The following is a 25885-nucleotide window of genomic DNA, read 5'->3' as shown; positions in this document are numbered from 1 at the left end:
CTGCTGATCAATTCTTGTGGTAACATGAAATTTCGACTTCAAACAAGGACAAGTTTTACAACCATATTTAGTCTTCAGTCAAACAAAACGTATCTGATGAAAATCACATATTTGGAGTCCTAATTTTATTTGTATGTACAAAATACGTTAAAATATAACAGCAGGTATTTGGATTTAAATAAGAACTAGTCTAAAATAATATGGATAATAAAATTTCTTCTCAAGCTTGCCTGGTTGGTTTTCTTTGTACTACTTTTTAAAGTGCTCATTTACATTAAAAAGCATAGTATTTCAAGTTATGCCATTTAACACTATATTATTTTGGCAAAAATGCAAGCATTACTGACTGAAAAACATAAAACAACATGGTGAATTTGGCATGCTGCTACAATGTGTGATATGGCAATGGAAGTATTAATAATTCCTTCTAGGATTATTCGCGCCTAGTAATTAGGTGCTAGACTCTCACAAGCTGTAAGCAGCAGGCTACTCCCAGGTCACCCAATAGGCACTTGTTACATATGCACAGGAAAAAAGTAGGAAACCCTCGGACCTATTTGGGCTTCATGGAGAGCTAGAAAAGTCATTCTTATCCACGAGGAAGTGTCAACTCTCGCAACTCCAAGGTGTGCCGGAGACATGAACGTCTATAGTCATCCCATCAGAAGCCAGCCCTCTCTAGCTCCTTCTACTGAGCCCACAACACTCACGACTCACCTTCCCTCTCAGTTTCTCCCTCTGACGTCCCATCCCGGCTGACACACACAGTCCCAGCTTCTACTGCCTTCCCCGGGACATCAAAACGACCAAGGGAGAGAATTTGACTGGATCCATTAGGCACTATCCAACATGGAGCATCTCTATTGGACTGAGTTCTCAAACCAGATCACCTCATTGGCTGGTGGGCTCTACGCTTCTAACCTATGTGGCGAGTTGCTTTGGGCATAGAGAAGGGTTCGATCCATCAGTAAGGGTCATGATAACCAAGTCACATGACAAAAAAACTGAAGAAACTACAGCTAAAAGTAGTAGCACTCTGTCGCTAGAGTGCCATGGCCTTGTTTCTAGTTCAACTATGCAAAGAACTGTTACCGAGGACACAAAAGTGAGTGAGGAGAGGTCCCTGCCTTCCTAGAGCAGTTTCAAACTATTAATATGTTTTTAGGTGGGATTTCATGTAACTGTCTCACAAGGGTTTTGAGTTATCCTTCTGCCTTAACTTAGAGAAACCCCCTCCCTGAGGCATTCAGCATGTTCCATGAGAGATGCTTTAAAATTAGGTGCTTAACTTAAACCTTCCTGACGTTCACAGCGGGGATGTATCACTTTACAAAGAAGACTACATAAGGTTTGCACCTTAAAAATGAATAAATAAAAGATTTTTGCAACTAACATGATTCTCTAAAATTAAAAAAGTAAAAAACAAATCTCTTTTCTTAATTCACTTAAACAGCATTCTTCCAATCAGCAAAATTGTCATGATGCTAATTGAATAAACATTCTCAACAGAGAATGTTTGCCTCCGTCAACAAAATAGATGTTTATCAGTCTCTACTCACATCTTATGGTTATTTGTTTTAAATCCATTGCCATCACTGAACTGTAAGCTCCTTGAAGCTGGGAGTAGTATCTTTCATCTGAGCAGCACCAGGACCTAGCCAACAGTCCATGTTCCAGACATGTTTGTTGATAGAATGAGTGAAGTAGTGCCTGGATTTAGTTGTTTTTAAAAATAAATGTCTTTTCAATTCTAAATGGTAATCAACATGTAGTTAGGCCCTTAGATTTCACAAGTATGCTAACTAAACCAATGACCTTCAAAGGAGAGATCAGTGGAGTAGAAAGCAGACTGCAGAGGGTGAGGTGAAATTAGTATTAGGTAGCAGTGAATGTGGCATGTGCTTTCTCAAATTCTGTAATAGGAAGAAGAGGAAGGAGAGGATTACAGCATTAGGGAAGGTTGAGAGAGAAGCCTGTGACTGATTGGAGCTTCAACAGACCAGCATATGGAAAGGAAAGAGTAAATACAACAGAAGAAGCTAAAGGCATTGGGGAAATAAGGGCTAATTTTTGAGAAAGATCCAGCAGGAGACAGGCGAGTAAAGGATTAAGAATAAGAGGAGAGAGGAGGTCATCTTTGAGAGGAGAAGACACTCTTCCTCCTTCAGGATGAGGTTGAGAGGAATACAGGAGAATTGAGAAATGAATTCATCTAATTCACACAAGAGACTTAAAATACTGTATGAATGTAAATAGATGATACGTAATACTGAGTAATCTGAGGAGCCATGAAATTTCACATGAACCGTAAAACTAACATTTGCATGGATTTCGGGTTCATCTTATTCTAAAAATGATATGTTGTTGCTGCCCTGAGAACAATAAAATTCTTCATTTATCCATATGTACGTATTGTTCTGGAACGATAGCTTTTAGTTGGCAATTTTTTAAATCAGCAAGTGTTGTAGCAGATATAATTGCCAAAATTAAAAGTTGTAAGTCTCATTTATATGATTATTTAAGCATAAAAATTTCAAAATCATCAGTTTATTCTTCCATTGCTGCATCAGTTAATATATTAAAAAATACCTTCTACTATACACAACTTAGGTTTTCTCTGGTTAATTAAACTTGGCTGAAAGCAAAGCAAGGACAAAAGAAAAAGTGCCTTAGAAACACCCAGCTGTTGATCATTTTCCCTGCGAATTGGAGTATACATACACACAGCAATTTGGGAAAATGTTGCAAAATCAAACAAGAATTGAGAAACAAAATAACATGAATCAAAATAGCCATGGGCTGGTTTATTCCAGGGAAACTCTCTAATCACTCAGTGGTTTATTACCACCAGGATAGAGCATAAAGTGTTGCTGATATAGTATGAAGAATAGCACATGCCATGTTGCTGAGAAGTAGCAGACAAAAATCCCACTCCTGTGGCAGCCAGACTGAATGTGCCAGATAGCATCTTCCCAACTTGGATTAAGGCAGTGAGTATCCACCTTCCAACATAACCAAAGAGCTTGGATTTCTCAGTCATCTCATCCAGTTTCTTCAGTGTCACCGATAATTATATTTACATATAATGGACAGAAGGAAAGCACAATCCTCTTAAAGTAAGAATAATCCTTGTAATTTCCACCTCTGGGCATTTATAGATGAACACACAAAAGAAATAACAGGAGCCCTGTACAGTAGAGATGAGACCAGTCAAAATATAGAATTTACTAAAGGAATCATTTCCAGAATGCTGAGGTGTACGCTTCTGGAAGCAGCTTGAACTGCATTCCCCTAAGGAGTAGCTCTTTAGTGATATCATGTTGTCGTTTGGCCCTTTAAGTGATATTACTGGAGGGGATGATGACCTCAGTCTGGGGGGCTGGAGCTGCCACATGGGTTTTTCCTGGATGAAGTGGCAAGTTAGCAGCAGAAATGACAATCAAATTCTATGTGGAAAAATCTAGAAGAAGCTACCAAGTTCTGCTGCCAATAAACTAAAGGGCAATTAATTATACCTAGACATTCTTGAGCAATCTCGATGTTCAGTAGCACTTTCAAGATGAGAAGCTAAAAGGCAAAGATGGTGGCAACACCAGGAGTCTGGCTCAGATGTTGTATCTCCCTGGAGTGTGCTCTGTCCAGGAGATGACATGTATCTGTGGATAGGGGCACAAATATGCTCAAGGCATATTTCCCATGTTGAGCTAATTAAAAATTTCTCTTCCTGGTGTGCTATTGTCTATTCTAATTTGTTGCAGATAACAGGACTTCAGTTAGAAGAAGAGACTGGATTTTTTTAAAACATTTTTAAAACAGTAATGAATAGAGAACTACCTTTTACTTTGGACAGAGAAAACATTGTATCAATGATCCAACACAGCATTTAAATATAATCGTTATAAAATTTCGTCTGACTTGGCCTTCTGCTTCTGGGCAAAGTGAGATAATAGGGACCAGATTTACCCTCCTGCTTGAAACAATCAAGAAAACCAGGCAAAATATACAAAACGGCAGTTTTCGAGACAGCAGCAGATATTAGCCAATAAAGGACAGTAATCCTGGAGAGAGAGGAAACAAGTCAGGTGAGCCCTGTTTGTCCCCAGTTATGCCTGGAAGGATCCTGTTCTACTCTCTGGGGTCAGGAGACAGAACTGAGAATCCAGGGAGAACAAGACCCTGAGTTTGAAGGGCAGAGTACTAGAGAGGAGAGAGCTGCACAGAGAGAGAGCCCCAGAGATCTGCAGAGGATGGGTATCCAGCAGGGCACTGATCCGACATACATGAAGAAACTACCCAAGGCCAGGGAGAGAGCCATCAGAAATGGCTCTACAGTCATCCCTCATTATCTGTGAGGAATTGGTTCCAGGCCCCCCACAGATACCAAAAGCCACAGTTGCTCAAGTCCCTTGCAGTTGGCCATCCACAACCACAGATGCAGAACCCAACTGTGTATCTTCATTTCACTTGCTTAGCTTCAAAATGTAGAGCAATTGGTTCTTTGGATTGGGGAAAGAAAAAATATTTTAATAGGACAGTAAGAACAAAAAAGACGTTCTAACTTAATCTCACTAAAATCAACGTCTCTAAGGTAAGGCTCTTCCTATCCACTGTAGAATCACTCATTTTGTTGTTTTTGTTTTGTTTGTTGGTTTCAGAAGAATAGCAAAGATAGTATAGACGGTTTCCATCTACTACTATTGCTGTACCCTGTTTCTCCTGTACCCCGTTTCTCCTACTATTGATGTCTTACATTTAGTAAAGTACAATTGTCACAATTAATGAATCAATGTTGAAACATTATTATTAATTCAAGTCCACACTTTATTGAGATTTCTCTAGTTTTTCCTAATGTCCTTTTTCTGATAGTCATTCATTTGTACAGCCTTGACTCTACTATTTCAGGGATGTATGGACAACAAATGTATCAAGCATGTGCTCTGTCAAATGAAAAGCTTTTAGTGTTACCTTCATCTGAAAAAAGAATTATACTCAGTAAAAAATATTAAGCTATTTCCAACTTAAACCTCCATATGAAAACTACATATTCTAAGATTTAATGCACTCTTGTAAAATAATAACTTAGGACTCTGGCAAAGATTTGGGGGACTTGGGTTCCCCCAGTCCCACTGGTCCCTCTAACGGCTTCATACTGCTCTGCCAAGCAGATCTGTAAATCTTAAGATCAAGTAGTGATACTTCACAGCCCTCCACTGGCCACTGCTCACTACTGCAACCTCATTTTTGTCCATTCTTGACCCTAGCAATCTCCCCGCCACACATACTGTGGCATACACCCCACCACACATACTGTGGCAAATTTGAAAAATTTTAAAGTAATAGTCAGCAAACAACAACCAATCAGGGCCAAATTCAAGACACCTAACTCCAAAGATGCATTAAAGGACATTTACTACAGTAAAATTATCTTTTCATAAATTTTATTTTCAACTTAAAAGATCAGGAGAAGATATAAACTTAAAAAAATTTTCTTAATTAAAAAAAAATTTTAACTTCCTTCAGTAAGGTGAAGACATCAGGAAAAATTCCTAGGGCAGCAACTGGTGATTTGCTCATATATCTCACTCATGACTATCAGTTTCAAAACACTTTTCTTTGATCTCTGCCTCATCTTTCTTCTCTTTTGTTTTGGTCTAAGACATCAGTATACATGTTCTGGAAGAAAAATTTTCTTCGGGGGCATAGATTGTTAACACGAATGAAATCATACCAAGTATCTTTACCAACCACAATGGAATGAAATGACAAATCAATAACAGTAGGAAAACTAGAAATTTCACAAATATGTGAAAATTAAACAACACATTCTTGACCAACCAAAAGATCAAGGAAGAAATCACAAGAGATGAGAAAAAAATCTCAAGATAAGTGAAAATGTAAACACAACATACCAAAACTTAAGGGATGCAGTGAAAGAAGAACTAAGAGGGAAGTTCATAGGTATAAATATGTACATTAAAAAAGAAAGATCTCAAATCAATAACCTAACTTTATACCTCAAGGAACTAGAAAAAGGAGAACAAACTAAACCCAAAGTTAGCAGATGGAATGAAATAATAAAGATTAGAGCAGAGATAAACAAAATAGAGAATAGAAACACAATAGGAAAAAAAAATCCAAGAAACTAACAGTTGGTTTTTTGGAAAGATCAACAAAATTAACAATCCCTTAGCTAGATTAACTAAGAAAAAGAGAAGACTCAAATAAGTAAAATCACAAATGAAAGAGGGGACATTACAACTGATGCCACAGAAATAAAAAGGATCATAAGAGAATACTACGAACAACTATAGGCCAACAAATTGGATAACCTGGAAGAAATGGATAAATTCCTAGAAACATACAACCTACCAAGACTGAATCATGAAGAGACAGAAAGTCTGAACAGATCTATAACTAGTAAGGAGATTGAGTCAGTAATTGAAAACCTCCCAACAAAGAAAAATCAGGACCAGATGGCTTAACTGGTGAATTCTACCAAACGTTTACGGAAGAATTAATGCCAATCCCGCCAAAAAATTGAAGAGATGGAAATACTCCCAAACTCATTTTATGAAGGCAGTATTACCCTGATCTCAAAGCCAGAGAAAGACACTACAAGAAAAGAAAATTATAGGCCAATATTCCTAACGTATATAGATGCAAAAATCCACAGCAAAATACTAGCAAATTGAATTTAACAGCATGTTAAAAGGATCAGACAACCATGATGAAGTGGGATTTATCCCTGGGATGCAAGGATGGTTCAACATATGAAAATCAATCAATGTAATATACCACATTAACTGAAGGACAAAAAACACTTGATCATCTCAATCAATGCAGAAAAAGCACCTGACAATAGTGAATACAGCTTCATGATAAAAATACTCAATTAACTGGGAATACATGAAAACTACTTCAACGTAATAAAGGTCATATATGAAAAGTCCACAGCTAACATCAGTCTCAATGGTGAAAACAGAGCTTTTCCTCTAAAGTCAGGAACAAGGCAAGAATGCCCACACTTGTCACTTCCATTCAAAATAGTATTAAAACTCCTAGCCAGAACAATTAGGCAAGAAAATAAAAGGCACAAAAATTGAAAAGGAAGAAGTAAAATGATCTGTTTGCAAATGAAATGTATACAAAAAGCCCTAAAGAGTACACACAAAAAAGTTAGAAGTAATAAATTCAGCAAAGTTGCAGATACAGAACCAACACAGAAAAATCAGTTGTGTTTCTACACACTAACAATGAACAATCCAAAAAGAAAATTAACAAAATAATTCAATTTATAATAGCATCAAAAAGAATGAAATACTTAGGAATAAACCTAACCAAAAGGTGAAAGACTTGTACTCTGAAAACTACAAAACATTGCTGAAAGAAATTACAGAAGGAGCAAAAATGGAAAAGCATCTTGTGTTCACGAATGGGAAAATTTAATATTGTTAACATGTCCATATTACTCAACACAATCTACCGATTAAACACAATCCCTATCAAAATGCCAAAGGCATTTTTTGCAGAAATAGAAAAATCCACCCTAAAACACCTCTAGAATCTCAAAGGACCCAAAATAGCCAAAACAATTTTGGAAAAGAAAAATGAAGTTGGAGAGAGATCTCACACTTCCTTATTTTAAAACATACTACAAAGCTATAATAATCAAAATAGCATGGTACTGGCATAAAGACAGACACATAGACCAATGGGATAGAATAGAGAGCTCAGAAATAAACCCTTGTTTGTACAGTCAAATGATCTTTGATAAGGACCACTCAATTGGGAAAGGACAGTATCTTTACCAAATGGTGTTAGGAAAACTGGATATCCATGTGCCAAAGAATGAAGTTGGACCCTTATTTTACACCACATACAAAAATTAGCTCAAAATGGGATAAAGACCTAAATGTAAGACCTAAAACTATAAAATTCCTAGAAGAAAACAGGGGGAAAGTTTCAAGACATGAGATTTGGCAATGATTTCTGGATATGACACCAAAAGCACAGGCAACAAAAATAAAAGTAGACCAATGGCACTACATCAAACTTAAAAACGTTTGTGCATCAGAGGGTACAATCAATAGAATCAAAAGGCAACCAATGGAATGAGAGAAAATATCAGCAAATCATATACCTGATAAGGTATTAATATCAAGAATATATAAAGAACTCCTACAATTCAACAACAAAAAAATCAAGTAACCCGATTAAAAAATGGCCAAAACATTTGGACATTTCTCCAAAGATAATATTTAAATGACCAACAAGCATATGAAAATACACTCAACATCACTAGTCATCAGAGAAATGCAAATCAATACCACAATATTATGTCATGCTCATCAGGATGCCTACCATCAAAATAAATAAATAAATAAGCATTGGAGAGGATGTGGAGAAATTGGAACACTTGTGCACTGTTGATGGGATTGTAAAATAGTGCAACTACTGTGGAAAACAGTATGAAGTTTCCTCAAAACATTAAAAACTAGAACCACCATATTATCCAGCAATCCCATTTCTATTTACCCAAAAGAATTTTTAAAGGAATTTGAAGACATATTTGCACTACCATGTTCATAGAAGCATTATTCGTAATAGCCAGGAGGTGGAAGTAATCTAAATGTCCATTGATGAATAAATAAATGTAGCAACATACACACAATGGAATACCTTTCAACCTTAAAAAAAAGTAAGGAAATGCTACAACATGGATGAACGTTGAGGACATTATGCTAAGTGACAAAAGTCAGTTACAAAAAGACAAATACTGCATGATTTCACTTATAAGGACGAATCTAAAGTAGTCAAATTCATGGCAATGGAAAGTAGACTGTGGTGGTTACCACGAGCTAGGGTGAGGGGGAAAAAAGAGTTAATGGGTATAGTTACAGTGTTTGCCAGAAGAAAAAGTTCTGGAGATGTACTGTGCAATGTAACACTTCTGAACTATATGCTTAAAAACAATTAAGATGATAATTTTTAACTTCTTTTCCGTAATTAAAAAAAATAGGTTTAGGGACTTCCCTGGTGGCACAGTGGTTAAGAATCCACCTGCCAATGCAGGGGACGTTCAAGCCCTGGTTCGGGAAGATCCCACATGCCGCGGAGCAACTAAGCCCGTGCGCCAAAACTACTGAGCCCGCATGCCACAACTACTGAGCCCGCACACCTAGAGCCCATGCTCCGCAACGAGAAGCCACCGCAATGAGAAGCCTGAGCAACGCAACGAAGAGTAGCCCCCTTGCCGCAACTAGAGAAAGCCCGCGTGCAGCAACAAAGACCCAACGCAGCCAAAAATAAATAAATTTTAAAAAAAAGGTTTAAAAAGTCTCTTTCAGCGTTAACCCAGGAATTTTATAAGTAATTAAATTTCTGACACAAGAGATGTCAAGATAGTGGGGACAGAAAACTGGTACCATGCATACGCCTTTTCCACCACTGTTGGGGGTTGAGAGGGAGCAGAGACAGGCCGCCTGGGCATCCCTGGGCACAGGGGCCATCCCCTCTGTCCAGCGGTTCTCACTTTCGCCCTGTGAGTCTGGGCATGGTGAGTGGGAGTCGCTGTGCTTACAGCTGCGGGTTGCAGCACAATGGATCCACTTCAGGGATCCTGTAAAGGGTGGGAACAACTAATAGTGGAGGCTGCCCTCCAGGTGGACTCAGCCATTCCCCGATGCGCAAGGCCAAGGTTTCTAGAGCGCCCCATAAGGAAAGCAGAAACACAGAATTGAAGAGAGGCGGGAGGACAGAAAAGGCCAGGCCCATACTGGGCAAAGTGAACCCAAGGATTTTAGCACCCTCTCTCTGAGACCTAAAGAGGAGGGTTATTTACTGGAGAAAGACTTCAATTCTCCCATTGGAAAGGGGAGAGAATGAACAGAAGACAACACTGCTGGGCCACAGGCACCAACTCCATCTCCTCTTAACTTCCTCAAGCAGATTCAAAACAAAGTGAAGTTGATTCTCAGTTTATTGTAAGTCCTCTTTTTACAGTATAAGTCTCCAAAAGGTCAATGCAGTTTTATCTCATAAATAACATGTCAATCATATAAAACAGCTGGAACCAAAGTAAAGAAATATATACAATATAATACATTAAGTATTTTCAATATTGTTAATTGAATTTTTCATATTAAATTAAAAGAGGCTATTCTGATTTACAATGTCATTTCTCTAGTTAAAATTAAACCTGTCAAAGACGTAATATACATTTTTTACAAAACAAGCAGAGCAGCATTAATAAAACTGCTCATGATTGTAATTTTTATTTTTCTATAATACAACTGCACCCGTGTTACAAAAACAAACAAAAAAGGCATTGCACTAGATGGTTTGAATACTGCTTAAGTCAGTATGTTAACACTTGAGGAATAATGAACGGCCTGATCTGTTTCACCACCAGGCTCATTCGCAAGGGTTTTCACTCTGCCAGCTAAGCAAACTTTCTATACAGGTAGATTACTTTCCTCAGCAGTTTTATACAAGCCCACCACACTAATGGGTAAAAAGCCAAGGAGAAGCTAATGCCACAAAAAACAATACAACCCTACTATTTACAATACCCAATAAAGGCCAAAGCTAGAAAACCACTCACTGCTGGATCAAGGAAAAAATTATAAGTAGGACATTCTGTAGGAAAATTTGAGTTATCTATAAATTTAAAATATTCAATAGACTACAAAAGGGCTTGCAACAGCTTATTCCCCTTATTTTTCTTAGGCTTGGGTAAGAAAAAAGTGAATCCTTTTCATTTTTAAATAAAGTTTTGATGGCATCAAAACACTTCACATTTATAAATAAGATTTTTATACAATGCAACATGTTCACATAGCTTTCTTGTGCTACTATCAATTATTCTCAGAATTCACTTTTTTATTCTAAAGAAGAAAGTGTTAAGATTTCTTCCTCGTTCTTAACTTATCATCATCAAGGTTCTCCAGGCCTCAAAGGGGAATTCAAGAGAGGTAAACAGCCATTCAGTGCCTGAGTACACAGTATTTGAAAAGCCTTATGTGTCTGGTAGTGGCCTAAACAAGAGCAGCAAGAGGCCGGGTATATAGTTCTACCACTCAAAACAAATTTTATATTTCCCCTTCATTAAGACAGTTTTAAAAGGACAGATCACCCTTGCAAGGCAACAAGTACTGTTTCAGATTATATCATATTGGAATTTTTTTTAGCCACAAAATTACCTAAGCAGCAGCAGTACTTTAAAAAAAAATTGGTTCTTCAAGTCATGGGCAAGGAAAACAAAATCAACATGACACATTATTGTCAAGAGCTATTCCAGTGGAGCATTCAAGCTATACACTGAGACTAAAACAAAGAAACAACCTGATTACAGCTCGGGGAAGACACCTGCTCCTGGAAGTGCTCCTGACTGGGGTGAGGGAAATGGACAGGATAAATAACCCTAAGTCTCCTGACAGAAAAAATAAACAGATGCAAAATATGTTTGCATTCAAAATGAGATGCAAAATCCATGTTCCTGACACATGAGAAGTGAATAATGTTCCACATCTTTCAGCCCTGTACAACTCCTTTACTGGCCTTTGGTATCAAAACTAAAATCGTCATTGTTTTGTACGTTTTCAAAAGGCACATCACATGTTAAAAAAAAAAAAAAAGAAAAAAGTGCTTATCATCAGATCAGTCATAAGTCCTTGGTCAGTTTGTTTCTAGTACAGAACAAACCATGTTTCTAATAAGCACCAAACACCAAACTAATGCTTTCATTTTCTCGAGCAAACTTTCCAAAATGTTCCTATTTTACATACTTAGTCTCTGTAATTGGAATGTAACCAGATTTTTTTCTTATTATGTGAAAGTTGCAATAGAAACGTGCTACTATAGGAAGCCTGAAAAGAGTGGAACCCTTAAAACTTTACAAACCCCAAATTATCCTTATTATGGAAAATAAACCAAGACAAAATATTCGGGGTTGGTGTTATTTCCTCAAAGACAGTTTAGTATACTTCTGATCACTTTTTAAATAAACAAAAACTCTATTAAACAATAAGTTTCTCACTAAGAATATCTTATCTGTTAACATTTCTCAATAGTCAGAACTGGCCTAGAAACTGGTACAGAAAGTTAGAAAACAGGGATGTCCATACCGGAAACTTCTTAATTTTATAGATGCCACATAAATTGCTAGTTATATTGAAAAGGATACTTTACCTTTATAAAAAATAAAGCAAGTGCTTCCCTCACCCAATTTATTGGATCAGGCCTAATTTATTTTTTATATTAAAAAAACCCCCTTCATTAACAATTATCCCTTTGGGGATTTAGTCATTGTAGACTAATTTACTAATGTTTCCCTGAAAGTGGGAGAAAACCTCGAGTATGAGCATGTGTAGACAAGTGCAGTTCAGCATACTACTTGCACAAAAGCTGTAAACAAGCTTAAAAAAACAGGTCCAGAAAAAGGCTTAAAGTTAATGGCTGTAACCTCCTGTCACCCACAGACAAGTAGAGACAGAACTTGAAAAATATCAAACACACTTGAAAACAGGGCAAGATGCAGAACATGACAGGATTCTCAATTTAAGTCAAATTCCTCAGTAAAACAAGAATAGATTGTACCAATCTGTTTGTTTAACTGGCCATTAATAAAATAATTCAGAATTTTTTTAAGGTTTCAGAAATTCTGCTAAGAGGTAACATTAAATCGTTACGTAAGAAACACAAAACAAATTCACCAGCTCTACAAATGCTTTCTAGGTAAAGAATCTGTCCAATATGATGCCGGGAGAGTCATAATCTATGAGACACTGTTTTCTTAACAGGATTGTTAGCAAATATGACAACCCATTTTTTCACCCTATCTCATCTCTAACCATACATTTGTCCTCAGCCCTTCGAAATGTGCCTAGATTTCAGCTTAAGTGAACAAAATGTTCATGCAATGTCCCAGCCTATGGATAGCTCATTTGTAGGTATCAAAAACCAAAGTGCAAATCCATGGAGTTTTAACCCTTCAGGCTACAGATGGCCTCCACAGCCGCAGAACTGAAAGGGCTTTGCATACAGTGGTGAATGTGATGAAGGAATAAAACATGTAGCTTATTTTTGGTCCTTGGTTCCAGGCCCCTTTTCTCCCTGGTCCATTTCAAAATATGTGCTTCGTTTCAGCAGTTCAGACCCAAGCCTGTCCAGTGGTCTGGTACCATCAGGAAATACTTGTCCATTGCTTCACAAAATCTGGTCCTATACAACTCTGGAGAGACAACAGTCGGCATTTTACCTAGGATTATGAAAGAGAAGAGGGAAAAGGAAGCTGTTACATAATTGATAAGACAACTGACTTCAACGGCTATGTTCTTTCATGTAAACAGACATAAAATGCCATGGTCTGTAAACAAACACACCACGGCGGGCTCAGAAAGGAGGGAGGGTGTTCACTGTGCCACATGACAAGGGACAGGTCCTTCTCGGTAGGAGTTTTTTTTTTTATTTTAAAAGACGCTCTTGCTTACAGATGAGAGATGTCTAAAAGCACAAATGGCGCTGGCAGCTCTCAGAGAACTTAGAGGATTTCAAGTGCTAATTCAGGACAACCTCCTGTTCAGAACTTCTGGCCTTTTTAACTTATCATTTTGAGAACCTCTGGCATCTTAACACAAATTTAAAACCCCATATTTCCCCACCTAAACAATTCCCCCTATTATTTGATCACCTTGGAAATGATGATAAAATCAAAGATAACCACTTACGTTTTAGAATTTTTTTTAAAGTATCCATTTAGTATATGTTAACTGATGAGGAAGATAATGAGAACAGTTTAAAGAGTAAACAGAACAAAAATTCTGCTCACCTTGTCCTCCTAAAATTCCTGTTGATTTCACAACCATCTCAAGCTTTTTGTCCCATGTAAATGTTCGGATATAATCTGTTGCAGGGGGCGAGATTAGCAGTAAAGGTTCTCTTAATAAATATAAGCAGATGACAACCGCAATTACCATTACTATTACTTCTACAACAGTTATTAAGTGCTGGCAATACTGCAGGTGCGGACAATATGCCAGGGACTCTCCTAAGGGTTTTTACCATATTAATTCATTTAATCCTCATAACAACCTCATAGGGCTTCATCTTCAAGTGACTTTTGAATACAGATATTTTTGGTAAAAATAATGAAAATGGAAATGAGGAACCTGAATAAAAGGTACCAGAATAGAAAAACTATTATTTTTAAAATTTCAAATGAAAGTTTGTGAAATTATTCAATACGCTATTACTAGACCAGATAGTCTTCAAATTTTACTCTGGCTTCAATCATGAACTATACATAAGGCATGCGCATCAACTTACCTATAATTCCAACTACCAGCTCACTGCTGGTATCATCTCGCCCAACCAGCAAAGAATAATCTATAATGAGGTGGCTAGAAAGGAACTGGGAGTCGCTACGGATTGAGGCTCTCAGCACAGCTTTGGAATGAGAACGGATATACAGAGGGTTGTCTCGAACCATCTTTAAGAGATTTTCATCCAGCAGGACTACATCACAACTCTCTTTCCCGGTATCGGTTTTTACGTTTCGATTCCGAAGTGAACCCTTCAAATCAAAAACCTAGCAGAAAGAAAACTCTCTGTCATTTATGTGTGAGTTGTTACAAATGGTTAATTAAATTAAAAAGGCAGAAAGCTTCCTTGTAGCCACTACTGTTATAAACACTTTAAAATTTAATTTTAAAACCTAATAACTTACATAAGTCATTAAATGCATACACTGTAATTGTACAATACATAAAACACATGGTCATGTAATTGTATCATATGAAATTAACAGCTATTTATTGAAATATTTCAGAAATATACTGACCCATTTAATCAACTCTAAGAAACATTAACAAGTAACTCCAAAAATATATTGTTGAATCATAACGCAGTTTAAAAAACAGATGCAAACATTCAGAGGAAACTTTAAGTATCAATACCAAAACTGTGCAATTACTTAGGACAATGTAGAAGCAACAGCATATCTCTAGGAATTTCTGGGCATTAGGAAAAGCAATGCACTCAAAGGTCAGAGACTTGGGTACTAGACCAGTGCGACCTGAAGTGTTATTCGACAGACCACTGCTAGACAGGCTTTCCTGGCTCATGATGACAGAGAGGTTAGTGCCAGAATGTAAATCAATTACATCATTAAACCCACAATTTAGTTCAGCAGATGCTTTTTCCATAGCAAGACATTCTTGATGAAGAAAGCAGTGTATTAAATTACATTCTATTGATTAGTACAAGCTCTCATCGCACCACGGACTGGAAACAGTTCAAGGACCAGCACAGTGAAGAGTACTGTTCTAGAATCTAGACCAACCTGAGTTCTAGGCATAGCTGTGTGACTTTGATAAAGTACTCAATGTCTCTGAGCCTCAGTTTCTTCATCTTTAAAACGGTTATGTTGCATCTGCCTTCTTTTTCTATAATTCTGTGTTTCTAGGATATTGGATATGTTAAATTTTAGGACCAGTCCACAATATTCCTCTTTATTCTTTCCTACAGGGTTCAATAACTCAAAAGTTAAATTTTGCCTAGTAACCAAAGTTTAGTATTTACTATCAAATATCATGTTACTCTCTGATTCATTATGTTCAGGAACCAGAAATACAAAGGGTAAATGCTAGCTAAATGCTTTGCATAGTCCAGTATCCTTACCTGTGCCATCTTTCTCCCATAGAAAAGATTTTCCATGACAAGGAGATCTAGCTTCTTCTCAGTGTTGTTCTGGGAATTCTTATAACCAATTCTGTAAACTCCAAGAATCTTGGCCAATGCAGTGGGCCTCTAATCAAGAAAAAAGTAAACTCTTATCAAAAACGGTTATTTATGAATATTATGCTTAGTGAAATAAGTCAGTGAAAGATAAATACTGTATGATATCACTTATATGTGGAATCTAAAAGTAATACAAATGAATGTACACGCAAAACAGAAACAGACTTAGATACAGAAAACAAGCTTGTGGTTATTACCAAAAGGGAAAGGGAATGGGGGAGGGACAAATTTTTTGTATGAGATTAATAAACTACTCTGTATCAAACAGATAAGCAATAAGAATATATTATATACACAGGGAATTATAGCCATTATCTTGTAGCAACTTACAATGAAGTATAATCTGCAAAAATACCAAATCACTGTGCTGTACACTTGAAACTAATACAATACTGTAAATCAACTATACTTCAATTTTTCAAAAGGATTATTTATAATTTAATACCAATATCTGGACTATTCATGTATTACCCAAACATGATTTTCTATTAATATGATCAGTCACAGGACCTTAAAACAAACTCAAACCTTTGAATCTATGAAGCAAGTAAAGCAGCAATGCCAATAAAATTATTCGATCTTTAACATTCTCCCAAGGGGTAATCGTTCTCAATTTCTCAAACTCACAAATTTCATTATGACATAATTGCTCCAATAATAGGCAATAAACCCATAAATGGAAAAAAAATCTATGTGACTCTTTCATATTCACGGAAGGGTCACTGCTTCATGACAAGTGGGTAATCTGTATCTCTCTATATATATATGTAGGAAAAAGAGTTTGAAATCCATGCATTCTACCACACCTCAATAGCATAGCAGAGATCTAGCCATGTTCTGTTCACATATTACCATGGAGAAAACTGCCATTAGGACTCTCAGCATGTGAAAAAGCCCAGTAAACTTACAGATCAAGGTTTGGGTTTCTACCTTTTGTTGAACAGCATTTGTAATATAATTGAAGTAGTGTGGTGCAAAGTCAAGGAAAGACTGGACTTCCAGACGAGGCATTTGCTTCAAAATGAATCTATCATCTAAAAGGCAAAAATTTCATGTTTATTCAATTGCAATATTTACTGAGGTAATCTAAAATAAATCATTCTAAAAATCCCAAATGATTTGTTTGCTTCACATTTTTAAGAGATATTTTCTGACACCACTGAGAAGATTTTGATCAGAACACAGCTCTCAAGTAATTGAAGGTTTGGAAGGGCTTCTGAGGATTTACATAGTCAAGAAACCTCTACTTTCGACAGTACCACACCTAAAGTCATCGCTAAATGATCTACTTTTTTTTAACTACCAAGTAAAATGTTATAAATTCCTTTGTTTACAACCCAATAAGTGACAGTTATGAAAGTTCTTATCTAGCACATCTTTCCTGATGCATTTTCTCAAATAATTTCGCTTTCAGTGAGTATGGAAAATGGAATGTGAAATAAAAATGGTCACGCTCTTCTGCAAAACTTTGTAGGTTAAGAACTTGGCCTTCTGGTTTTCAGGTCAAATGTTTCTATTTTTATCTTTCTCTCATGAGCTCTGAGGTACCTTCTGAGTCTTCTAGAAGTTCTCTGTTATTATTTACATTTGGAAAACTCAGGACTAGAAATAGAAAGAATTTAGTAAGGATTTGATCAATATTTGTCTCTCATTACACACCATACATCATATATTCTTTTAAATATGCTTCTTTCATCCTCTCAAGCATAAAAAGAAAAACATGTTTGCAAAAAGGCAGTATCGTATTACCTCAGTTCAAGGGATTCATAAATTATCCGAGGGAAAAAGATGGATACCGCTTAATTAGTAAATGATTAAAAAGACTTACCTTCAGTTGCGTAAAAGGCAGCTCCTGATTTGCCTCCTCGGGCCTGCCACGGAGAAGAGTGAGAAAGGGAACGAATGAAATCTTCTTCACTGCTGCCCAGAATCACTTCTCGCATCTTATGAAACTCTCCCGCATAGTAGAGCCGACAGTAAAACTTGGCGTTGGCATCGGAAAATTCTATAAACAGAAGTGTTTTTTTTAAAAAAAAGCTCTTCTGGATCAGAAATACCTTGTCCTTTTCCTTCTTGCTCACTCCCCACCCCCACCAAATGCAATCATTTAAGTTTCTCCATGATAGCATTTTTCACATTAAGTCTACTACATCCCCATTTATCACAATTCAGTTAAAGTTATCTTCAGGAAGGATTAAAGAGCATCTTATGACCACCCTTCATATTTCTAGAAAAATCAAACAGAAAATCAGACCCATTTCTAATTTTATGCTGGTTACTGTATTTTCATCATTGCACTTTTACATCTTAAATTTTTCTATAGTGTTATAATTCTGGATAATAAATTTTTGGCACTCACATGTACACACACAATTCTAGATGCCTTATTAAGGCTCTGTGGCTCTAGATTATACAAATAGTAATTATTTAAAGATCAGACATTGCATTAAATTATAATTTATAAATTAAATTTTAATTTTAATTAAATTTATAAATAAATTTCCTTCTAAAATAATGTATATTTTATAAACTAAATTTAGACTAAACAAATGTTCATCAGTACACAGACTTAATATTCACAAGGAGTAGAATATTTATCTAGTGAGAAGCTGGAAGCTTCAAATAATGGAGTTTGCTCAATTATAGTCCTGGTCCCCAAACCAAAGGTATTTATCTCATACTTACGGAGCTCCACATGAGGATTTGTGAGTTGCTTCTTCTGTGTATCTCCTCCATCTACTTCATCTAAAAGATTTAACATCATTAGTAAAGCCAAAGTTTTAGATAGTTATCAGGTCATTTTGTCTCTTCTTTTTCCCCTGATATAACACTAAAAACAAGTCAATTCATGTTATCCTAGTCAAGTCACTCTCAAGCAAGCATCATGTATACAATTAACTGTGTAAATTACAATAAAAATCTATGTACCTTTTGAAAGATCAATTTTTAGATTAAAAATCAGAGAATTCAGATTGAAGAATAATTTTTCTTATAGTTAAGTAATCTCTATGATAGCAATAAAATAACTCAGCTCTAACATCACGACTTTCTGTGTGGCTTCTTTACCAGAGTTTATGACCAGTTTTCCCTGTGTATGGAATAATGCTTCCCCAATAGTCTGAGATGCTTTCTTTATCATATACTAAGATATATGTACAATATAGAAAATATACTAGTGTCTACTTCAGAGCTATTTTTTTTATTTGACTGATTTGTCTGGCAAACCTACTGCCAGATCCACTCTAATTATTGTAGAGTTGTAATACATTTTAATATCTAGAAGAACAAGTCATCCACTAAGTTTCACATTTCAAAATTATTTTTTTCAAAGCACCAATGCCTTCCAAGGATCAGAGCCCAATAGCAGCCTATAGAATACTTAACGCATTATCTTAATTACTGATGAAAGCTTATCATGCAGTTCCTATTTTTTAAACAAATAATTCATGATCTAACCCAGGGGTTGCCAAACTATTCCTGTAAAGGACCAGATGGTAAGTATTCTACTCAGTTGCAACTACTCAACTTGCCGATATAATGCGAAAACAGCCAGACAGTAAGTACACGAAAGGGTGTGCCTGTGTTCCAACACAACTTTATTTACAAAGATAGGTCAGCATAGTTTGCCAACTCCTGGTCTAACAACCCTGTATTCAAACACAATCAGGTAGATATATTTTTTTAAATATCCAAATGAAGGTGGGTATCAACAACTTCCACCTTACAGAGACTGGAAAAGAAAGGAAACGTCCGAGGGGGTAGTGGGATGAAAACATTTGAATATATACTGTGAGCTACATAGTGAGACAGATATTTTACATGTATAATGTCACTTAGTCCTCAGTAAACCTTAGTCCTCAGTAAACCCAGTAAACCTTGGAAGACACTGCTTTTCCAGTTCATGAGTACAGAAAGTAAGGATTTCTGATTCCACCACATAGTAAGTGATAGCAATGACATCTGAAACCAGTTGGATTCTCCAAGCGCCATGCTTTTCCCACTCTACCCCCACCAAGGCGTGAGAAGAGAGGGAATGCCCTGGTCTCAGCAATAGAAGCATCTACTTCAAGCTACAAGGAACATAAGCAACTAAAATAAGTAAATCGAAACCTAGAATAAGCATATTTGGTCTCCTTTAACACACCTTGAGGCTCAATGCCTTGATTCTCCGTTCCCTCCTTGCCCGTCTGCCCAACCTGGTAGTAAGCACTATCTGCTCCACGTAAGGTCTCTCTCTTCTGGGAAGAGAGATCAGGGCTTTTCCCTGCTGTCCCTCGGAAGAAGGACAACATTCCAGAAGCCTTTTTGGCTAAAAATAAGAGGTAACATATTAAGTACAGGTCACTGCAGGTAGAAAAATAAAAATTTTCAACTCATTCCTTTGTTAGCAGTAACCATTATATGAGAGTAATAAATATGAGTAACACTGATAGTTTTACTTGCACAGATTATTATTCCACATGTTTTATGGGATCTTTAGGGGGCAGTCAAGTACTCTTATCATCAGAAACATAAAAGAAGAGCAATGTTCAGATAGCTATATATCAAAATGTGAGAAATTATATAGAAGGCCTTTTAAAAATATCTTTCCAAGGCTGTCAGAATATCTTCAGCAACAAGATTAAGTTACGGCTGGGTTCTTACAGTATCGCAGTATAGTTAATTAAACTAATACAAAACAGTATTCCAAGCTACAATGCGTCAAAGTTAAAGGTTTTTATATCATCTGTCTTCCTACATTTCAACAGAGCAAAATATACAGTTTTAGTTTTAGCATTTTTCAAAAATAAGTAGTACAGGATGACCAAAAATATCACTAAAGCTTGCTCTATACTTTTATTCTTAGTTTTGAGCTTCATCATATCACTAATACATATGATCCTAATCTTGTACATTTACCATTAACAAAACCCACATCAAATGTCGATCATGAAGTGCTTACGTAGGGCAGCAGACACCATTATGGCCTCCTTAATATCCAATCCCACCTTGTTCCTTGCTAACAGAACTCCAATTTTGTTTGAGGCAGCAATGTGTAGAGTCCCAGGAAATGAATCATGATTTATTTAAGCCAACCAGGACAATGCTGCTTACCACCTTCTCAGTCTGCTTTGCAGGAAAGGGTGGCCATGAGACTCACTTCTAACCAATGAGATTGAAGGGGGAAGGGAATTTCCCAATAAAAGAGAACAGTTGCAGCTTGTACCTCCCTTCCTTCTGCCTCAAGTGCAGAGGTTAAGTGGGACATTTTTGACCATGAGTAAAACTTAAGAGAATCAAAGAGAAACTACCCCTATGTTGTCATGACAATGCTGAGTAGCTGAACCAATGCTAGCAACTGTCTACCTGCAGTTGCTATCTTAGAAAAATAAACTGTCATTCAAGACCCAATAGTCACTTGAGTTTTCTGCTACTTGTAGTGAATATTCCTAACTGACAAAGTCAAAGAGATCCAAGTTCAAATCCCAGCTCCCCATTACTTGTGTAACCTTCAGCAAATTGCATTACCTAAGTCTTAACTTACTTTCTGAAAAATGGAGATATGTCAAATAACTCTTATGGAGTTATTATGGGAATTAAAGGAGACAATACATGAAAAGTTCTTTTCACAATGCCAACAATGCTGCAAAAACAAACAAGCAAAAACTGCTGTTATATTTCTTCAGTTATATGCTTTAAACTGAAAGCTCTAGCCAGGAAGGCAGATTCTCCTTCTTTTTGCATAGACCTGTGAGTTTCTAGGAGTTTCAAATTCAATAAACTTAAGGTAAGAATCAAAGAAAAGTGACATATGTACAAAACAAGATATACAACAAATTTTACATCCATACTGTATTTCAAAGACCAGAAGTAATATATCCTTGCCAGATGGCATTTCTTATTTAATGTGTTTTCTTCTTCAAACCACAATTACAAACAAAACTAGGAATTACTTCTCTATTTGTAATCTTACTTGGTTGTGGTTCTACTTCTGCTGTACGGTTTGTCTGTCCACCACTGATCTCAGGTAATCTAATAGGGCTGCTACTCTTTGGTCTGCTGTCTAAAGTGCTAAAATGAAAAACAAAAGAAAAGTTGGTTTTATATGATTCAGACACAAAATAGCAAGTACTCTAATTCCTGTATTAATCTACCCCCCACCTAAACCCACCCACAATATCAGAAATCTGCTTCATAATTTATATAAACACAGGTTAGCTTGGAAGAAAAAGGCTTGAAAAGTCTACTGGGCTTAAGAAAAAGCAAAATGTAAAGCTATAAAAGCGTATGGAAAAATATATGAAAGTATAGGCTCTTATAATATTTTTCACAAGTCTATCAGAGCTATATTAGCATCCATAAGTCCAACAATTATGACAATTTCTGTCTCAAATGTCTAAAATACTGAACACATTTAAAAGAACTGGTTTGGTGGGGGGCTGTTTTATTTTTTAACTGTTAAGATCTTTAATTATTATGGAAAATTCATAAATACTTTAAATTACAAAATCAAGCAGTAGTTTACTAATTTCAAAGTTACTATTTTTTAAATGAAAACGATAAAGAGAACTTAAAATATTAAAAGTTTAAATCTGCAATACACAATGAACTTCTATGACAAATTATCAGAAAACTGTATCCTAAGAGACTTCTTAAGGTCTTTTGCTATACCTGAATTTTGCTCTATCAACTATTGGCTAAAGGATGAGTGCCACTGACTATATTCTAGAAACTTTTATATTGACAATAAGCTAAAATAAAATTGGAGTTGGAGCACCTAGAAAATGATGACATAGCTCAATGAAAAGATTTTACTCAATAGCAAATCACCTGTTTGTTGGAAGCCCTTCTTCAGCACTGTTCCGCAGAGTCACTCTGGACAATTCCTCTAAGGCATTCCGGTATTCTTTACAACTTAGGGTAGAAATAGGTTGAAAAATGTTAAACATTATGGTCTTCTTTTAAAGTAAATCTTATGCTTTAGAATAAGCTTTGCATTGTAGAAACACAATCACTGTAAGCATCCATAACTAAACAAACACGAGTTAACTAACAAAAGTTATCAAGTACAAGCTTCATGAAGAAGGTCAATGTCTTCACAAAAAATAATACAAAATACGACCCGACACACCAACCCAACCAGGCTCAATATCCTAAACTATGATTGTCAAGGCCTCCACACTAACATTTAGATCAAATGCCTTCAGGGGTTGAAGAGCTAACTGAAAAGCATGAAACTTCACCATTTAGTATAATAGAGAGGAAAGGAACTTAAGAGTACTTTTCAACTTAAAGGTACTGAACTTTAAGAAAAAGCATATTTTTTTAGTTTGCACTGGCCAAAAAAATCCAACTCTTGGACTAGCAGTCTGGAAGCCCTGATTTAGATAAATCAGATGTTAGGGAACAAGGGAAGCATCTTAGCATGTATTATTTTTCCAAAACATTAGAAAAAGGTGACCTCAACTAGAAAACTTGCTTCCTCATAGTACAAAATATATGTTTTTCTTGGTTGACTTTCTTGCCTTTCTTATCTATTAATGTAGTATGTCTAACCAATAAAAGGAGAAGCAAAATACTATCTTCATAAACGTCAAAAGGCAAAGATAAAAAATTTATCATATGGAATCTTCTAAAGGAAAAAAATTCCTCATTATCCAAATAGTAACTCTAAACTACATAAATGCTGAAGCCTATAAATCTATCTTGTTTACCCCTGTATACCCAGTACCTAGTATACCACACATTGCAGACATTCAAATATTTGTTGATAAATGGACAACTTGTAACCAATATTAAAAATAAAATTTTAATTTCAATGTCTTCCAAGAGGAAAAAAAATGTTTTTTATTAAACATCTTAGATTCTACTTAAACTAGGTTCTACCACTGCCAAGATACCATTAAGATTAAAAAGCTTTGTTCTTTTAGACATGATATATAAATATTTTTAACGAGGGGTCCTTCTTTAAGACACATGATAACTGTGGGCATGTAAATGGGTTAAGGCTTAGGAACAGCATTACTCTAAGTAAGGAAACTTTACCTGCTATGTGTGGGAAGCAGAAAGGAAATGAATGAAGAATACAAAAAAGACATTCAGATGATATAAGGCAGATGTTCCAAGTATTATGCCAATAAATAAAGCAAAGGAAAGGATACAATGGATACATATTATAATACAGAGAATGGTTAAAGGATATAAGGATTAGTAAATAACTTGCCTAGTTAATTTAATTATTAGAAGCTTAAGAATCATCCTGTTATTATTTGGGTAAAGAGTACATTATCAGATACAAAAAGAATAAGCTGTCACACCCAAAGAATATATTCTTTTACTTATATTTAATATTTTACATTTACTTATATTTTGCTCTACTCTATGTAACAGAACTGAAAATACAGCAATTAATAAATACACATAAAATATAAAGATATAACCATAGGTGAAAAAGCCCCATGAATAATACCTGAGAGCAAAAGCAATGATGGAGCTGGGCTCCTTCTCACAGACTGCAATGGGCACTCGTTCATGTTCATACATTAAGTAGTGTTTATCTGGATCACTGTTCAAAATTTTTAAATACATAAATCAGAACAAAATTAGCAGAAAATCACACATACAAACCATTAGCACTATTACAAGTAAATCTCAGGACAATTTTAAGTTAACTAAATAATGTACAATTACAAGAATATAATTAAGCCAAAATGTATGCAGAACTTGAACAAACAGCCAAGGAAAATACATCAACAGAAAGTTTTTGAAGACAACTGAAAATCATCAGGATTGTTTTTCAAATCAGAGCATTCTGGAATCATCACTCCAAACAAAGCTTTCCACACTGGCAGTGTAGAAAGCCAGCCTATGTTTTTCCCCACTCTGAGTGAGTCCAGTACAAACAAGATCACACGAAAACTTGTATAGCCATTGCAATTCATCATCACTATTTAAAAAGCATCACGTCCCAGTAAACTACTGGGTCAGTAATAACCTCATATACAATCAGCAATATGTTTTTATGATTACGAGATCAATAGATGTAGCAGTATATCTTAATAATATATATATATATAAGCAATTCTTTTCAGAATCAGTACTCTTAAGCATTAAGTAATATTAGTTAATGCTTTTTTAATCCACTCATTTACTATATAATGATTACATGTTCTACAAATTATATTATACCAAAAGACATCTCTTTTACTATGGTGAAGTATAATTTTGGATTGAGAAATACATATATACAGTTAAATAAACATATTTAAATATGTAGAGAGTATATCCATAGAGAGATTTTTTAAATGAAGTAAAAATAAAACCACCCAACAGCCACTGGCTTTTATAATACTTACAAAGGAAACGGAATAGGGTTATAGCTGTTTCCTGGAAGCAAATTTGCAAAGATGGCTTTCATGGTTGATTTTTCCTTCACCTGGCTGTCTGCGGATCCCAGCAAATGTCCATCAAATACATCTAGAATGAAAAATACTCTATTTATACGTTAATATTCAGAAAGAGTACAAGAAAGTATAAAGCGTCAACTATAGTTCATTTCCTTTTTGGAACACGGACATGTGCACACCATAATTACCAATTATGGTGTAAGATTTTTGATCTAGGAATCATGACTATCAAACAGGAAGCAATAGTGAAGCGTACATAGCACTGACCCCAAGTGGCTCGTTTTTTTTTTTTACATTTCAACATGTTTGAAGTTGAGATCACCCTGCAACCGATGGCCTCTTACCGTCACAGGGCCAGGCGGCAGCCATGGCGTAATTACTGGCCAAGCATGCGTGAACTCAGTCACAGCTGTTCCTGTTGCCACTTCAACTCAGTTATGCACACTGTGGCTACTACATCTGAGTTTAACTGCAATTTAAAAGTTATTTTTAAAGTTTACGCTACAATTAAGTAGTTGGTGCTTAAACAGAAAGCAAGGAAAGCAAGAAAAAAGGTATAAATTTGTTATTAGTGAAACAAATATTTGTTGTTAGACAAATGGCTGCAATTTCTCTTTCTTTCTTACAAGGCAAAAATCATGTGCTTTAATGAGACTTAAGAAAGTAATAGCCCCAGAAAGTAGATGAAGCTGAATAACGTT

At 35.8% G+C, this 25885-nt stretch overlaps 2 protein-coding genes across 12 annotated transcripts in view; one reads left to right on the top strand and one right to left on the bottom strand.

The window, feature by feature from the left end:
- LOC309663405 (gamma-crystallin B-like) overlaps nucleotides 1–25885 on the top strand; it is a 309600-nt gene that overhangs the window by 132400 nt on the left and 151315 nt on the right. The window lies entirely within an intron of this gene.
- The window catches only part of PIKFYVE (phosphoinositide kinase, FYVE-type zinc finger containing), a 76699-nt gene continuing 60775 nt past the window's right edge, over nucleotides 9962–25885 (bottom strand). For 8 of the 11 annotated variants that reach the window (XM_082466883.1, XM_082466876.1, XM_082466877.1 and 5 more), the window contains 12 exons: nucleotides 25134–25254; nucleotides 24248–24343; nucleotides 22609–22692; nucleotides 21752–21849; nucleotides 19943–20107; nucleotides 18484–18543; nucleotides 17627–17803; nucleotides 16729–16832; nucleotides 15679–15807; nucleotides 14326–14587; nucleotides 13829–13903; nucleotides 9962–13258 (listed from right to left, as the gene is read on the bottom strand). In XM_082466883.1, the coding sequence (XP_082323009.1) occupies nucleotides 13143–13258; nucleotides 13829–13903; nucleotides 14326–14587; nucleotides 15679–15807; nucleotides 16729–16832; nucleotides 17627–17803; nucleotides 18484–18543; nucleotides 19943–20107; nucleotides 21752–21849; nucleotides 22609–22692; nucleotides 24248–24343; nucleotides 25134–25254 (1487 nt within the window). In that variant the 3' untranslated portion in view covers nucleotides 9962–13142. The other 3 variants (XM_082466881.1, XM_082466874.1, XM_082466875.1) reach the window with 3 other exon arrangements.

This window comes from Balaenoptera physalus (genome assembly GCF_965194825.1).
Source record: "Balaenoptera physalus genome assembly, chromosome: 6".
In the NCBI taxonomy this organism is placed as follows: domain Eukaryota; kingdom Metazoa; phylum Chordata; class Mammalia; order Artiodactyla; family Balaenopteridae; genus Balaenoptera; species Balaenoptera physalus.
Note: the sequence above shows the minus strand (reverse complement) of the source record. Positions and strands in the feature narration are given on the sequence as shown.